Genomic DNA, 17985 nt, shown 5'->3' with positions numbered 1-17985 from the left:
GATGCACATTCTCACCGCTCCGTCGTTCCGAGGCTTGGGAACTAGGACGACAGGGGAAACCCATGGTGTCGGTCCTGTCATTGACTCGATGATGTCGAGTTCCTCCAGCCGTGACAGCTCAGCTTCTAGCGCTTTTCTTAACCGAAAGGGAATCCGCCGATGCTGACGGGCGGCGGGCTGCACGTCTTTCGAAATCTCTAGTTTCACTTGGAAGTCCTTGAGCTTACCGAGTCCATCAAACAGCTTTGGAAATTCCTTTACGGCGTCGACGGAAGACTTCTCGGCAATGTTCTGCACAACGCTGACGAGTTGTAGTTCTGTGGCTGTCTGGTAGCTCAAAAGGGATGTCTGTGACCCTTTTACAACGTACACTGGTGTTCTCGTTTTCGTTTCTCGGGCACTGAACTCAGCAACGAATGTTCCCAGCACAGGTATCTCTTAGGTAACACCGTATGGTACGAGACGCGTTGCTGTAGCGTCTAACGATGTTCGGAGCTGTTTACGCCAGGTTTGCTCTCCTACAACGTTGACCCCAGCTCCAGTGTCCAGGTAAAAGTCAATTGACGTATCGTTAACCTTGACGGTGACAACTGGAAGCTTGCTCGTGTTGGTTCGCACATGAAACAGTGACTCATCTGAGCCCGGGGCTTGCAGAGGGTCTGCTGTGGAGGTCGATGCAGCCAGGGATCGCACTGTTTCCTTTGTCTCTCTAGGGCTTCTGCACCATTTAGCGAAGGGGTTTTTCTTCTGACACTTATGACAGGTCTGTCCCCAGGCTGGGCAGTTTGTCTTGCCACCTTTGTGGGGCCAGGTCCTTCCACATGCTGAGCACTTCTCTGCTTGGGTGTCTTCAGTGTGGTTTTGTTTCGGACGATTTCGTTGGTGATTTTTCTTCGGAGGCGGACCCTCATGCGGCTGCTTCTTTGGTGTGATCTTCTGCACAGGTTGGGCTGACGTTGGGCTCTCTATGCTGCTAGCTTGCATTTCGGAGATCTCGATGCTGCGTCCCGTGCTAAGAAGTTTCTCCAGCGTGATGTCCGTCTCGCGAAGTGCAGCCCTGCGCAGTTTCTGCGACGATGTGCCTTCTATGATCTGCGAGACTATCTCGCCCTCAATAGCGGTGAACTCACACGTTGCACTCAATCTTCTGAGTGGGACTTGAAACTGGTCCAACGTCTCTCCAGGCTCTTGTCTGGCCTGTCGAAACACATGTCGCTCGAGAACTGTATTCTTCTTAGGGGCCAAGTGCTCTGTCAGGCATTTGACGGCTGTCTTGTAATCCGTTCCCGTGTAGAGCGATAGGAATATGTCGTACACTGCTTCGCCGGCATAGTGGAGCAGCATTGCACGTTTGCGCTCTGCATCTTTGGCATCGGCCGCCAAAATGAAGTTCTCGAACCGAGCTAACCACTTGGTCCAACGCTGAGCGAGCGAGGACACTTCTGAGTGCGGGTCGAACGGTGGAAGGGCTGGTAGGGAGCTCGTCATATGGCTTACTTGACGCGGCTGCGCGGCGTCTGTCGAGCCTGCTTCTTGGCTTTGTTGTCCCGTTGCTTCGGACATGGGCTTCTCCAACGGTGGATTAACATCCCATCCTCGTCGCCAGTTTTTTGTAGTGTCTTGTCAGGACTTTCTGTATCGTGCCCAACGTTGAATAGAACAACGACAGAGGCTCCTTTCCGTCCGTACACTTCAATGCCTTATTTTCGACCCCCTCATACATCTACATTTTCTCCCATCGTATCTGTTTACAGATCATCGTGTGGGATCGACGCGCCTACGTGGCGGTGTGTATCAAGTTACTTCGATGCCATCCGTGCATGTGATATTATATGTTCGGTTATACGAACACTACAGTTAGGTTCCGCTGGATGCCTGGCACTTTCTCGTGCGTATTTGCTACTGTGCTTCACGTGTGCACGTTGTTATAATCTGTGTCAATATAGAGCATTGAGCACAGTTAATTTGTGAGTTGCTCTCGAATGTTGGTAAGTCTGCGTACTTCTTTCGCACACTTTCAGTTCTTTGTTTTGCTTAACGTTAGATAGCTTTGTCTTGCCGGTACTTTCTCATCCACATATGTTACGATGCTTCTTGTGTGCATTGTTTGTCTATAATGTATGAAAATAATGTGTATAGCGCAGTTAATTTACAGGTTGCTGGTAGAATGTTGGTAAGAGTGCGTACTTCTTTCACCGACTTTCAATTCTTTGTTTTGCTGAGCGTTAGATAACTTTGGCTTACTGGTACTTTCTCATATGTGGTTATTACTGTGCTTCAGTGTGCATTGGCTGCTTAATATGTGTACCAGTAGATCGTTGAACACTGTTAATTTACAGGTCACTCTCGAATGTTGGTAAGAGTGCGTATTTCTTTCACACACTTTCAGTTCCTTGTCTTGCTTAGCGTTAGATAGCTTTGCCTCGCTGGTACTTTCTCATCCATATATGTTATGGTGCTTCTTGTGTGCATTGGTTGTCTATGATGTATGAAAATAGTGTATATAACACAGTTAATTTTCACGTTGGTCTAGAATGTTGGTAAGAGATCGTCGTACTTCTTTCGTCCACGTTCTATGCTTTGTTTTACTTAGCGTTAAATTGCTTGGTGTGCTGCTACTTTCTCACGTATATTTATTACTGTGCTTCTGGTGTACATACCTTGGTCAATATGTGTGCCTAATATATATATATATATATATATATATGTTTTTAACTCAAACGTCGCCATGCCAGTACTGGACAGCTGTTTCGGCCTTGTTGGGCCTCATCAACAGTACGCAGGCAGGCAACGTTTGAGTGAATGGCGTCAGAAGGTCACGTAACACGTGATTCCTCCTGTCAGGGTGAGAGGTGAGAGTTACAAACATATATATATATGTTTGTTTGTTTGACACGAGAAACAGACACTGCGTGCAGCCATAGAAGCCATGTTAATCTGTAAGTTTGAATTTCAAACACGTCTAGTATCATTTATTTCTTTCTTTAATGTTTTTTTCCTGCATTATATATATATATATAAGTGAAATAATAAGACTTGGACTACAGATTACAGGAACGTTAACAAAAACTAATTTATTTAATGGGGAATTTAACACATAGATTAAAAAAAGAATGGTCGACGTTTCGACAGTGGCACTGTCTTCGTCAGGACAAAAGAGGTACAAGGGTTGACTATTCTCTAGAGAGCTGGCCTGAGATTTTCCCTCTCCCTCGCGCGCCCCACCCACCCGGAGGGCGCCAATGGGAGGACGCGTGGGCGGGGCGGCGTTGGCTGAGTGCCATCTGGGGGCAGAGGTTCGAACGTAGACGGGGACGTGCTTTTGGCGACGCTACATCCACTGGGTCGTTCCATCCACCACGGCGCTGAGTTGGCCCGTGAGATGACGCTGCTCGATCTGTGAATCTAGGGAGCCTACATGGGTTGCTGCGGACGCACATGGAGGATCCCTATGTGAACCTAGGGACGCGCGTTCCTTGGAACCGCGAAAATGGTCGACGATAAGTACTGAGTTTATTAAAAGCAAAAACGAGCGAACACAGGAGCCGTCAAAATCCGTCAATTCAATCCACGAAAACAGAAAAAAGAAAAAAAAAAAGAGACAGAAATGACTCAGTACTTATCGCCGACCGTTTTCGCGGTCCCAAGGAACGCGCGTCCCTAGATTCACAGATCGAGCAGCGCCATCTCACGGGCCAACTCAGGGCCGTGGTGGATGGAACGACCCAGTGGATGTAGCATCGCCAAAAGCACGTCCCCGTCTACGTTCGAACCTCTGCCCCCAGATGGCACTCAGCCGACGCCGCCCCGCCCACGCGTCCTCCCATTGGCGCGCGAGGGAGAGAGAAAATCTCATGCCAGCTCTCTAGAGAATAGTCGATGGCCGAGGCTTATATTCTGGGTCGCACATCGCCGTTGCGTGGTGACCGGCACATTTGTGGCATTTCGGGCGGGTTCTACAATGTCTTGCAGCGTGATTCGGCTTGCAACATCTGAAGCATCGGCGTTGCTCTGCTAATACGTGTTTCTTTTCGGCAAGAGACTTTGTGCTTGTACAATCTGCTATCGCATGGCTTGTCATGTTGCAAAAGAGGCAGCGTTCATTTCCCTTGCCTGCCTTGACCATATTTTGCAATGTGACCACTGGACGACCATTCGCCGGTCTAAATTTGCGAAAGTGCGGCGTTTTTGTGGGGTCATGTTCGGGAGGAGATTGAAAGGTACGCTGGGTGAGTTCTTCGCGGTGCCTTACTTCGTTTCCTAGGAAGGTCAGTAATGACTTCAACGCGTTGTTGTGACACGATGTGCCTGTAGGGGCTGATGTCGAAGCGGTTGATGGCGTTTTCTCGGTAAGTACACGGCTAAAATGCAATGCCATATCCATCGGAAGAGATCTCAGCAAGATCGGGTACAGCATAGAGCAGTAAGACTCTGTAGTAGTGCCAAGGCAGTTCAGTCCTCGAATGTGAGCCTGGACTGTGTCATATAGCCCTCGTAAGTCGTAGAGATGTCGGCTCGAACGTACGGGTTCGATATCCGCCAGGCTTTTGAGGTGTTCTTGGATTAGTAGATTGTCGTTGCCGAAACAATTGCGGAGAATCTCGACGGCAGATTCGTAAGTGCCAGGAGTCAACTGTAGGCCTTCCACGGCGTTCGCAGCTTCCCCTTGTAATGCTAAGGTAGAGAAACAGATACTCATGGACCGATGCGATAGCACCAGAGGACACGTGTTTCGCCGTGTTTGCGGCTCGTCAGCCCTGACTGAGGAGTGCTCAGTCACTCTGCCAGGCCTACACAGGCCTACTCTGCATCCTTGTATGTGCGGCATGACATGGCATAGGCCTACTTCGGCATCGCGACCAGACCGTTTTTACCTGAGTTCAGTGCTCAGACCTCAGCTTTCGCGATGTGAAGTGCTCAGCTTGCCGCTTCCTCGTCTCTGTGATCGTTCCCCCGTGCTCCTGACACTTGAAGTCCCTGGTAACATTCAGAAGTCCACCCCACGCTGGCGGCTGGACACTACATTGCTGGCCTCACCAGATGTGAGACAGGTGATAGCTGATTTCCTCAAAGTCCATCTTGACGGAAGTAAGGCGTCACTATCGCATTGGCTGCGCTTAAAACTTGAGCTACAAAGACTCTTCATTCATTGGGGCAAAGTACATGCTCGAGAACGTACTACACAACTTAACTACCTCGCCGAGAAAGCCCTGGTGGTAAGGCGCGGTGCTCCTTTGACTCTTCTTATGACAGAGTATCTTCGTTGGTTAGAAACCAGACACCTTGAACTTATGCGTCGTTCGTCTTTCGCGTCTCAAATCGTATTTTCGCATTCTAATGCAGTAGCTGGGCCAGAAACACTGCGTTACCTACACAGCTCACAAGTTCGCCAAAATCAGCAAATGATGTCCCGCTGTTTTTTTACCAGATGCGACTTTAACGTCAGAACCGACGCGCCATTCGCCAGAACCATTCGCCAGATAATGCAGCAGCATGTTTTCAACCAGGAGGACACGCGTGCCGTTCCACCGTCCAGTTTCACTGCTTTTAACCACTGTCCAATGCTCAGCACACCTGAGATTTCCGCCCTTCAAAGGGATTTTATACCCTAAGAACTTGATACGTCCGTTAAGAAGCTGAAACCGGGTAAATGCCCTGGTCCGGGAGGTACCCGGGTTCGAATCCCCGTGCCGCCTGTGCTGTCTGGGGTTTTTCCTGGGTTTTCCTCAGACGCTTTCAGACATATGTCGGCACAGCTCCCCTAGAAGTCGGCCCAGGACGCACATTTCCCCAGGGCGTCAGTCGTGACGTTGCCCACATACGTGAGGCCGACAACGGCAAGCCCTTTCACCATCACCACCACCACCACCCTGGTCCGGACGGTCTTCCAGCCGAATTTTATGCGACGTTTTGGCCACAGTTACATTCGTACTTTGTGAGCCTTTTTAACAATCTGCTGCTCGGTGGTGCAGTTGAGCCAGAATTTACAATGGGCATGTAGTACTGATACCCAAACCACGGTCAGATCTACAACGCCCTGATTCATGGCGCCCCATTACCTTGCTTAATTACGACTACAAGCATTTGACCTTTGTCATTGCAATCCGCTTACGCGACTGCCTCCCTACGTTGGTGCACCCCGGCCAGTGTTACGCAGTACCTGACCGAAACATGTATTCAACACTTCTGGGCATCACCCAGCTTATTGCCTACACAACCAAACGGCGTGCCTCAGGTTATGTCGTTTCTCTGGACCAGAAGCAGGCGTTTGACCATGTGCGTCACGATTTTCTGTTCTCCCTACTTCGGCATTATTGTGTACCTCATAATGTCATTGCTTTGTTGTGCAACATCTACAAAGCCCAGTCGAGTTGCCTCATACTTAATGGAGAAGTTGGACCGGCGTTCCCCATTCTAAAGGGTGTGAGGCAAGGCTGCCCGCTCTCACCGATTCTTTTCACGCTAGCCATATAGATCCCTTTCTTCGTATGGTGGAGAATGACCCTTTAGTTCAGTGTCTACCGTTGCCCGGCGCAAGTCGATGGAGGATCTCTGCGTATGCGGACGATCTTACGTTGTTCCTTGAGCGACCTGAGGAGCTTGACGCTGTCTTAGAAGACTTTGTCACGTATGGCGCTAGCTCGGGGCCTGCCTTAATTTGACAAAAAGCGCATGTATGAACCTGGGCTTTTCGGCCAGGCCCTTTTGACCCAGGCCCAGGAATGACCTTTTTTAGATCCCTAAAAAAGGTCATTCCCGGAATATCCCCACGGACATAGAAGGCAACCGCCGACGAACACAAAAGCCAGACTCCCGACCGACGATGACCTACTCCAACACTACAGACACCGAAATCAGAGACCCTGGGACACACCTACTGAAAGTTTCCATGCTTTAGTACCGCCACATCCGCCTCAGGCGCGTCTGACGTCACGAACAGTCCCATCGCTTTAAAATGGACAGACGCTGGTCGTCCCCTTCATTCCTGAAGCAGGCGGAGTTTCCGCCGAAACGTCGATTTTGTAATAGCTAAATTTTATCCCTATTTTGTATAATAATAAATCTTAATCTTAACTTATTCCTATTCGTTTCCGTCTTAAGGTTAGTTGATTTATTCATCTATTCATATATACATATTCGTGGCCGTCTGATTCTTCCAATTCAATTGCCTTTTATATATATATATATATATATATAAGCAGGAAAAATCAGAAGACGACAAAGAGCTTACAGGAAAACACAAAGGGGAGCTTATTAAGACATATAGGGATAGGGGTCGACGTTTCGGCTGTCAGCGCTGCCTTCGACGGGACTGGGGTTTGGTGACAAGAACAAGCTTTATATATGGGAGAGGGTTATGTACAAGGGAAAGAGAGCAGCGCATGCGCTTTTGTCATGACTAACATAGGTTGGTGACTAAGTGAAAGGGGAATGACCGGGTCTGTGCAGCAGGACCTTGAGGAAATACCCGTGAGCCTGAAAAAGAGACAAAAGAGTGTATGTATTGTGCTGGATTAGGAATGCAGGTTGCGAATAGTAGAAAGGATTCCTGGATCTTCGTTTATCTGACACTGAAATTTATGAATGAGATAAGACTCACGCTGTTCCCTGAGCCGCTGGGAAAGAAAGCCTGACTGCAGGATGAAAATAGATATATTGGTAATTGAGTGTCCTGGTTTACTGAAATGGCGCGACACTGGCAGATTAGGTTTCTTCGCGACGTCAGATTTGTGGTTATTGAATCGCGTTCTAAATGAAGTAGCTGTCTGTCCGATATATTGGGCGTTGCATTCATTACATTGAAGAAGATAGACAACATTGGAAGAATTACAGTTAAAGTCGCCATTAATGTTGACCCGATAATTTGAATTGGTACTATCTGCAGAGTTAGCGGCTTGCATTGATTTACAAATTTGGCATCTAGTTGCATTACAAGGGTGGCAACCAATGTTATTTTCTGGAAGTTTGTTAATTTTGGCATTTACTAGTCTGTCTTGGATGTTCCGCGCCCGGCGATAACTTACGCGCGGTGGCTGTGAGAATATTTCCTTCATCCGATCAGATTGTGAAAGAATTGTGTAGTGGCGGTTGAGTATCCGGCTAATGTTAGGAACGCTGCCATTGAATGTGACAGTGAGATTTACTGCAGAATTACCATTGGCTCGAGGAGATCTTTGGAGCAATTGTTGGCGATCTGTGGATCTTGCTCTGGCTATAGCGTCTTTAACAAGTTTGTCCGGGTATTCACGATCAATGAAGGTTTGTTCTAGTCGTTGGAGATGGTTGTCTAGTTCGGCATCGTTAGTGCATATTCTGCGGTAGCGCAATGCCTGACTATAAGGTATGGCTAATTTAGTATGCCTTGGATGGCAACTGCGGAACGATAAGTATTGCTGAGCATCTGTAGGCTTCCGGTACAGATGCTTCCGGTACATACAGATGCTCAGCAATACTTATCGTTCCGCAGTTGCCATCCAAGGCATACTAAATTAGCCATACCTTATAGTCAGGCATTGCGCTACCGCAGAATATGCACTAACGATGCCGAACTAGACAACCATCTCCAACGACTAGAACAAACCTTCATTGATCGTGAATACCCGGACAAACTTGTTAAAGACGCTATAGCCAGAGCAAGATCCACAGATCGCCAACAATTGCTCCAAAGATCTCCTCGAGCCAATGGTAATTCTGCAGTAAATCTCACTGTCACATTCAATGGCAGCGTTCCTAACATTAGCCGGATACTCAACCGCCACTACACAATTCTTTCACAATCTGATCGGATGAAGGAAATATTCTCACAGCCACCGCGCGTAAGTTATCGCCGGGCGCGGAACATCCAAGACAGACTAGTAAATGCCAAAATTAACAAACTTCCAGAAAATAACATTGGTTGCCACCCTTGTAATGCAACTAGATGCCAAATTTGTAAATCAATGCAAGCCGCTAACTCTGCAGATAGTACCAATTCAAATTATCGGGTCAACATTAATGGCGACTTTAACTGTAATTCTTCCAATGTTGTCTATCTTCTTCAATGTAATGAATGCAACGCCCAATATATCGGACAGACAGCTACTTCATTTAGAACGCGATTCAATAACCACAAATCTGACGTCGCGAAGAAACCTAATCTGCCAGTGTCGCGCCATTTCAGTAAACCAGGACACTCAATTACCAATATATCTATTTTCATCCTGCAGTCAGGCTTTCTTTCCCAGCGGCTCAGGGAACAGCGTGAGTCTTATCTCATTCATAAATTTCAGTGTCAGATAAACGAAGATCCAGGAATCCTTTCTACTATTCGCAACCTGCATTCCTAATCCAGCACAATACATACACTCTTTTGTCTCTTTTTCAGGCTCACGGGTATTTCCTCAAGGTCCTGCTGCACAGACCCGGTCATTCCCCTTTCACTTAGTCACCAACCTATGTTAGTCATGACAAAAGCGCATGCGCTGCTCTCTTTCCCTTGTACATAACCCTCTCCCATATATAAAGCTTGTTCTTGTCACCAAACCCCAGTCCCGTCGAAGGCAGCGCTGACTGCCGAAACGTCGACCCCTATCCCTATATGTCTTAATAAACTCCCCTTTGTGTTTTCCTGTAAGCTCTTTGTCGTCTTCTGATTTTTCCTGCTTATTTCATTCTCGTGGTCAACCGCCCTCCTAAGCTTCTAATCTATATATATATATATATATATATATAGGGTGAGGTAAAAGGATTATCAAACGGCCACGAAGTTTTACAGAAGTTCAAAAAAAGACGCGGAAACAGATTTTAGGGAAGTTAAAAACACTAGTTTATTACATGGGGAGACGTTAAAAAGTAAAATGGGCAAGGGGTCGACGTTTCGACAGTGGCACTGTCTTCGTCAGGACAGAAGGTCCTTTTGTCCTGACGAAGACAGTGCCACTGTCGAAACGTCGACCCCTTGCCCATTTTACTTTTTAACGTCTCCCCATGTAATAAACTAGTGTTTTTAACTTCCCTAAAATCTGTTTCCGCGTCTTTTTTTGAACTTCTATATATATATATATATATCTTGAGAAGTTGGAGTTGGATCGGACGGCTACGTAATTATAGTTGAAATAAATGGGAGACAGAAGACGAACGTAGGGGAAGTAACAAAAAAGGGGTTTATTAAAACTTAAAAATCATAAAAGTTAGGGAGGATGTCTACGTTACGGCGGAAGCTCCGCCTTCTTCGGGACAAAAGAGCTAAATGTGGCCACGAGGCTGATAAGGGGCTTGAGAATGACGTGGTCGGTTGGGGGAAATTCCCGCCACCTGGCGGTTGTCAATTGGGGAAATTCCAGAGCGTTTTTGTGTCAGGTCCAGGAGTGGGGTCATCGTCCTTGTGGGTCAGTGGGGATTTTGATCTGATCAATCCCCCAGATCAAAATCCCCACTGACCCACAAGGACGATGACCCCACTCCTGGACCTGACACAAAAACACTCTGGAATTTCCCCAATTGACAACCGCCAGGTGGCGGGAATTTCCCCCAACCGACCACGTCATTCTCAAGCCCCTTATCAGCCTCGTGGCCACATTTAGCTCTTCGGCCACATTTAGCCAAAAGTGACATCCGGATATATATATAATGAAAAAAATAGCCAGAGCTCTTTGGCTGCACGTATAGCGTATGTTTGTAACTCAAACGTCGCCATGCCAACAGCTGTCCAGTACTGGCATGGCGACGTTTGAGTTACAAACATACGCTATACGTGCAGCCAAAGAGCTCCGGCTATTTTTTTTTTTTCATTTTATACTTCACTGGCTTTGCACTGGACTTTCAGTGAGTGAGTTATCTCACCCTGACGGGAGGAATCACGTGTTACGTGACCTTCTGACGCCATCCACTCAAACGTTGCCTGCCTGCGTACTGTTGATGAGGCCCAACAAGGCCGAAACAGCTGTCCAGTACTGGCATGGCGACGTTTGAGTTACAAACATATATATATATATATATATATAGGTCGAGGGAAGTACAAAAGTCAAACGGCCACGAAGTTTTACAGTTGTGGAAGGAAAAAGACGCGGACAACAGATTTTAGGGAAGTTAGAAACACTAGTTCATTTAATGGGCAGAAATTAAAAGTTGAATGAGAAACGGGGTCGACGTTTCGACAGTGGCACTGTCTTCGTCAGGACAAAAGAGGTCTTTTGTCCTGACCAACAAGTCCGACGGCAGGCTGCCACCCGTGCAATGGTCGCAGATTATGCAAACTAATGCGAAGTGCCCACGTGCTTAACAGCACAAATTCTAATTTCTTCGTCAAAATTCATGGTGACTTGGACTGCAATTCATCCAACGTCATTTATGCCATTCAGTGCAACGCGTGTCAAGCACAATACGTAGGTCAAACCAAAACATCTTTTCGGATCAGGTTCAACAACCACCGGTCGGACGTTAATAAAAAGCCAAATCTTTCTGTTTGTCGTCATTTCAACCAGCCTGGTCATTCAATAAATGACGTCGCCCTTTTTATTCTTCAATCAGACTTTAGCTCCGATAGAGGCAGGGAACAACGCGAGTCTTACCTCATTTACAAATTCCAATCAATCATTAACGAAGATCCCGGTGTACTTTCAACAGTAAGGAATCTGGTCGTCTAGATGGGATATACTTTCCCATTTTTTTCCTTTTTTTTTTCAGCTATGGCCTCAGTACAGCTCACCCTGAGCTGGCTGCCCAAGAAAGATGACATCACCACACGGACGTGACCTTGTGGAATGTTCCAGAATATGACTCAGACAACTGCCACGTGGCATACTTGCACCGATTGGGACGTCACTCAGGAAACCTATTTAAGCAATATGCAACCCTTGGACTATTCTCTAGAGAGCTGGCCTGAGATTTTCTCTCTCCCTCGCGCGCCAATGGGAGGACGCGTGGGCGGGGCGGCGTCGGCTGAGTGCCATCTGGGGGCAGAGGTTCGAACGTAGACGGGGACGTGCTTTTGGCGATGCTACATCCACTGGGTCGTTCCATCCACCACGGCCCTGAGTTGGCCCGTGAGATGGCTCTGCTCGATCTGTGAATCTAGGGACGCGCGTTCCTTGGGACCGCGAAAACGGTCGGCGATAAGTACTGAGTCATTTCTGTCTCTTTTTTTTTCTTTTTTCTGTTTTTGGTGGATTGAATTGACGGATTTTGACGGCTCCTGTGTTCGCTTGTTTTTGCTTTTAATAAACTCAGTACTTATCGCCGACCATTTTCGCGGTCCCAAGGAACGCGCGTCCCTAGGGTCACATAGGGATCCTCCATGTGCGTCCGCAGCAACCCATGTAGGCTCCCTAGATTCACAGATCGAGCAGCGCCATCTCACGGGCCAACTCAGCGCCGTGGTGGATGGAACGACCCAGTGGATGTAGCGTCGCCAAAAGCACGTCCCCGTCTACGTTCGAACCTCTGCCCCCAGATGGCACTCAGCCAACGCCGCCCCGCCCACGCGTCCTCCCATTGGCGCGCTCCGGGTGGGTGGGGCGCGCGAGGGAGAGGGAAAATATCAGGCCAGCTCTCTAGAGAATAGTCCCATGCTTTCTACCGAACGTGGTGCGCACAGCAAGCTGTCACACGGTGACTGTGCTGCACACAAGCCAACATCGCGAAGCGGTGAACGACATGATGGAGCGAATTTGGAACTTGGACAGCATCGGCATACTTTGCGATGAGACAGACGCAGCACAGCATCGCTTTGTCCTCGATAACTTCAACACGTCCATTCAGTTGAAGAACGACAGGTATTCAGTTGCCTTGCCGTGGAAACCAGTTGTGTCAATGCAAGACAACAAGCACATTGCGGAGAAACGTCTTTCACAAGTCACGAGGCGTCTAACCAATTCACAAGGGTTAATGGCGAGATACGACGCAGCCATACGTGAATATCTTGTCTCTGGAGTAGCCGAAAATGTTACCCAGGAAATGGATCTGGCCCAAAATACAGCATACATATACTACATGCCGCATCACGCAGTCATCAGGGAGGATCGAATAACTACAAAGGTGAGGATCGTCTTCGACGCAACCTCTCATGAAGCTGGCACCAGCTCGCTCAATGATAATCTGAACGCGGGCCCCAACCTAAATCCGGATATCATGCCACTACTTATGAACTTCCGCCTTTATCCAGTAGTCTTGGTATCGGATGTACAGAAGGCATTCCTACAGATCGCCATACACGAGGATGACAGAGACGCGCTTAGGTTGCTGTGGTACAGCACCACGCCGGTAGACGGCCAGCTACTACCTAATGTTGAAACGTGGCGCATGACTAGGGTGACTTTCGGCACGGCCCCTAGCACGTTCCTCCTGGCAGCCACGTTACAGCACCACATCCAGCGGCACGCCAGCGAGCATCCGAGACTAGCAAGGATACTTGAAAATTCCATTTACGTGGACGACGTCATTTTTGGTGCGGCAAACGAGGAGGAGGCAGCGGAGATGTACACCGAAACCTTACAGCTGTTTGGAAAGGCTTCCATGAAGCTCCAAAAATGGGGTTCGAACAGTTATGCGATGCGCGAGAAGTTTAAGTCAGAACCGGCTGCTGTTTTGATTGGAAACACAACGAAAGTACTTGGCATTCCTTGGAACCAGGAGCAGCACACGCTGTCTCTCCCACTTGACTTCCAGCGCGCATCAGGAGAGTACAACGGCATGACCACGAAAAGACAGGTGCTGCGCTCTGTGGCACAAATATATGACGCATTGGGCTTCATCCTTCCGTACACCGTCACCAGAAAGATGCTCCTACAGGAAATCTGGAAGCACGGGTTGGAGTGGGATGCTCCGCTACCAGATGATCTCGCTCGTAAATGGGCCGTAGTGGCACAACGAGCTCCAGGATCTCAAAGACATTGAAGTACCACGTTGTTACTTACCGGACATGAACACTGAGATCCAGCCACAGCTACACTTTTTCTCTGATGCTAGCCCCGGCGCGTACGGTACCGTTGTTTATCTACGTCTCGGCGGCTGCGCGGAGGTATACAAAACACAACTGATTGCAGCAAAATCAAGAATAGCGCAAGTGAAGGAGGTTACTCTAGCTCGCATGGAACTACTTGGTGCGCAGATGTCAGCTCGTCTCGCCAGCTACTTGCGGGACAATTTCAAGCTCACCACTTCCGATTTCTTTTGAACAGATTCAATGATTGCTTTGCAATGGATACGAGGGGACGCAAACCGCTGGCCGCAGTTTGTGCGCAACAGGGTCACAGAAATTCAACAGAAATGAGAGAAAGATCGATGGAGATACGGGGGAACAGAAGCAAATCCAGCCGACTTGTTGACGCGAGGAACAAGTCCCAAGAAATTGCTTCAGTCGAAGCTGTGGTGGAAAGGACCATCATGGCTGGCGGAATCTGATGACAAATGGCCATCTCCTGAAGTCAATGAGATGACACGCACTCACGTTCATAAAGAGCAGGTTGTGCTCCAGACCATCGCACCATAGTGCTCGGATCCAGTGATGGATCTGGGACGATTCAGCAATGTCAATAACCTCCATCGTGTAACAGCGTGGATAATTCGATTCACCAAGAACTCCAGACCAATAGGTCGGATCAACGGTCCCTTAAGCGCTAGTGAGATTCAACAGGCCGAACGCTAATGGGTAAGGCAAGAACAAAAATCTGCATTCGCGGACGAAATCAGCGCACTCGGAAGCAACATCGAAGTTGAAAGATCTAAGGCCATTTATTGACGACGACGGCATCCTCAGACTTGGAGGACGAATGGGTGGTAGTCGGCAAACATTTTCGGAATGTCATCCAATCATACTGCCAACTCACTCGCATTATGCGCGCCTTTTAATTTTACAGTCTCATCGACAAGTTTTCCCACTGCGGAGTGCGTGATACTTTAGTGCAGCTACGCGAAAGGTTCTGGATACTCCGAGCACGCCAACAAGTCAAGCGAATACTACGAGGTTGCATGACATGCAGAAGAAACGACGCAAGGCATCTGTTATTGATTACTCTTTTCACTCTAGCGTCACATCACTAAAGCGTTCCCTCGACCTGGCACCACTTGCTTCGCGTCGTAAATTCTCCCGTCTTTGTCTTTTTCATAAGTTCATACATTCTCCACCATTGAGCAGCACATACATCTCACCTGCTTCACACATCTCTCGGCGTCGAGATCACCCTATGAAAGTACAGCTGGATGTCGCCCACACGTCATACTTCCTGGAATCTTTCTTCCCCCGCAGCAGCAAAGATTGGAATGACCTTCGCAAAGCCTTGGCCATCATCGATAATACAGACACATTTCGAAATCATCTACGTACATTTATGTTCTCCTGATGTTTGCTGTGCATCATTTCATTTTTTCCATATGCCAACTATGTACCCTCATGTAATGCCCGCAAGGGCCCTTGAGGTATTATTAATAAATAAATAAATAAATAAATCTGGAACAACCTGATGGCCAACTTCCACCTGACAGAGTGACGATGAGTCATCCCTTCGAGGTCACCGGCATCGATTTTGCGGGACCAGTAATGTTGAAGCGAAGGAGGAACTACCACAAGAGCTATTTTGTCCTCTTCACTTGTGCCGTCACAAGGGCTGTGCACCTAGAGCTGTGCGAGGACATGTCGGCGATCAAGTTCTTGCAAGCCTTCCGAAGATTTACAGCTCGTAGGGGAATCTGCCAAACCATCTACTCGGACAATGCCTTGACGTTCAAAAAGGTCGCAAGAGAAATTCGGGACATACAGAGGATCTTAACGGACCCACTGGTGCAGGACTATTCTTCACGTAACGGAATCCGCTAGAAATTCATACCGGAGCGCGCACCATGGTGGGGTGGCTTTTATAAAAGACTAATAAGATCCGTAAAATCAGCATTGAGGAAAACCCTGTCCAGGAACGTCGTAGACTTCATCGAAATGCAAACTATGCTGGCTGAGGTGGAGGCGATGATGAACTCAAGACCTATAACCTTTGTTTACAACAAAAACTCCGAGCCGACACCTCTCACTCCAGCAACCATGATAATGGAAAGACGTGTACTCGCACCACCATCGACGGAATCCACCACATCGCGGAACACAATCCATGACCCATCGTCCACCGAGATAAGGGAGACATGGAGAAGACAGCAGCACTACGTCAATGCAGTATGGAATAGGCGGCAGCAAGAATACCTCTCGGAACTACGTTCTGCATACCACTCCAAAGGGACACACGACTGCGACGTACGAACCGGAGATGTAGTTCTCGTCAAAGAGCCCAACTGTCACAGGCTTCAATGGAAAACGGCCCTCGTTGATAAAGTTTTCACAGGTTCAGATATACGAGTTAGGGTATGTCTGATCAGAACTCCTGGTAGAACGACACTCAGGAGACCCGTCCAGCACGTCTACAAGCTCGAGTCACAAGAAAAATAGTCGAAACCTTGAAACACTACGTCGTTCTCATCTGTGGGTGGCAGGCTGTTGAATACTATGTTGAAGACGACGACTCAGCGCCTGCACGCCCAAGCGATTGCTCACGCTTATTCATTCTTCTCCTAAGCACCATCCAATAAACATTGTCACCTACTTGCTCTCCCTGTACTGTATTCCGAACAGACAGGGGAACCGACAACGACGACTCAAAAGCAGCAAATGAACACTTTATTCCACATTGAGAAAGTGGAAGAAGCGATAACAAGTTCACTGGCTGGTTTTGAGTTGTCGTCGTCGGTTCTTGTCCCCTCTCTCTGTCCTGTCTTCCTCTTATCAGTTCTCTCATGTTCAAGGAGATGTTTCCGTTCAATGGAAAGTCGGTTCAAGCAAGATGCTGAAATCATTACACTGCACCGCGATAAAATAAAGAAATATGTGGGCACTGTGTGCAGCAGATGTGCAGCCACAGGTGGCTCAATTTACACAATAATTTAAAAGAATAATGTGCCTGGACTGCTCAAAGTATTTACGGAAGTAGTTACAGTATTTAAACACTGTCATAATGTAATTATATTTTGTATTTAATTACTTTCATCATCAAGTATTTATAGACAGTATATAAATAAATGAAATCATGTAGTATTTTGTATTTATATTTCAATATCCGAAAAGTGTATTTATGCCCATCCCTGACTCTGATACACCGTTGACATATGGGATGGTGACGATGCCGCGTCGGAAATCGTCTTTCCTTCGGGTCCTTGGTTCGTGCATGCGTTTTCGTGTGTTCTCAAAGAAACGTAGCGGGTATCCTCGTTCCATGAGTGACTCCTTGATTGTCATCTCCTCGGACGTACGTTGTTCCGGGCAAGAGGCGAAATCTTCACAGCGCTGAAGCAGGGTTCTCACTACACTGCTTTTGTGTTCAGTCGGATGGTAGGATTCGAAATTTAGGAAGTTACCAGTATCACAGGGCTTGCGGTAGACGGAAGTTTGAATCAGGCGGGTGGTGAGCCTGGGTACGGACACGTCCAGGAAGGGGAGCCGCTTCTCCTGTTCAAGTTCGTAAGTGAACTGAATAGGCGGTTCAATGCTGTTCAGGGTCGAATGGAATTCGTCTAGGAGGTTGCGATTTAGGATTACGAAAGTGTCGTCGACATACCGTCGGTAGAACTTGATGTTGTGGGTAAACTGTTGAAAGGCAGATTCTTCAACATATTCAACGACGAGATTAGCCATTGTCACGGACACCGGGCTGCCCATCGGACAACCTTCAATCTGATGGTAAATCTGCCCCCAGAACGAAAAGTGGAATTGGTTCAGGCAGAAGCGTAGCAGGATGATAATGTCCTCCACCGTGACAGACGTACATGTGCGAAGGGTGCTGTCAGTAGTATAATTATATGTCCTATAGCCAAGAGTTTTCTCTAATCCGATTTCAATCCAATTCGAATCCAATTCTAAGCCATAATCCAGTTCTAATCCAATTCTAAGCCATAATCCAGTTCTAATCCAACACAAGCCAAATCTAAAGCCATCTGATTGGCCGCCATTAGCTCCGCCCACTTCACGTTGATTGG

General features: G+C 47.8%; 4 protein-coding genes across 4 annotated transcripts; 2 read left to right on the top strand and 2 right to left on the bottom strand.

Moving 5' to 3' along the window:
* Window positions 1-435: 435 nt before the first annotated feature.
* LOC135386089 (uncharacterized) lies at window positions 436-1691 on the bottom strand. Its single transcript, XM_064615812.1, has one exon. The coding sequence runs from the start codon at window positions 1561-1563 to the stop codon at window positions 439-441; it is 1125 nt and encodes a 374-aa protein (XP_064471882.1). The 5' UTR covers window positions 1564-1691; the 3' UTR covers window positions 436-438.
* A 10942-nt stretch (window positions 1692-12633) lies between these two features.
* On the top strand, window positions 12634-13872 carry LOC135385023 (uncharacterized). Its single transcript, XM_064614200.1, has one exon. It carries the CDS (start codon window positions 12634-12636, stop codon window positions 13870-13872), a length of 1239 nt encoding a protein of 412 aa, XP_064470270.1.
* Window positions 13873-15466: 1594 nt separating this feature from the next.
* Window positions 15467-16405, top strand: LOC135385022 (uncharacterized). The gene is made up of 2 exons (XM_064614198.1): window positions 15467-15773; window positions 15861-16405. The coding sequence occupies exons 1-2, from the start codon at window positions 15467-15469 to the stop codon at window positions 16403-16405; spliced, it is 852 nt and encodes a 283-aa protein (XP_064470268.1).
* A 657-nt stretch (window positions 16406-17062) lies between these two features.
* On the bottom strand, window positions 17063-17644 carry LOC135385021 (uncharacterized). Its single transcript, XM_064614197.1, has one exon. The coding sequence runs from the start codon at window positions 17642-17644 to the stop codon at window positions 17063-17065; it is 582 nt and encodes a 193-aa protein (XP_064470267.1).
* Between the last annotated feature and the right edge of the window lie 341 nt (window positions 17645-17985).

This window comes from Ornithodoros turicata, chromosome 2 (genome assembly GCF_037126465.1).
Source record: "Ornithodoros turicata isolate Travis chromosome 2, ASM3712646v1, whole genome shotgun sequence".
In the NCBI taxonomy this organism is placed as follows: Eukaryota; Metazoa; Arthropoda; class Arachnida; order Ixodida; family Argasidae; genus Ornithodoros; species Ornithodoros turicata.
This window is presented reverse-complemented; position numbering and strand designations above follow the sequence as displayed.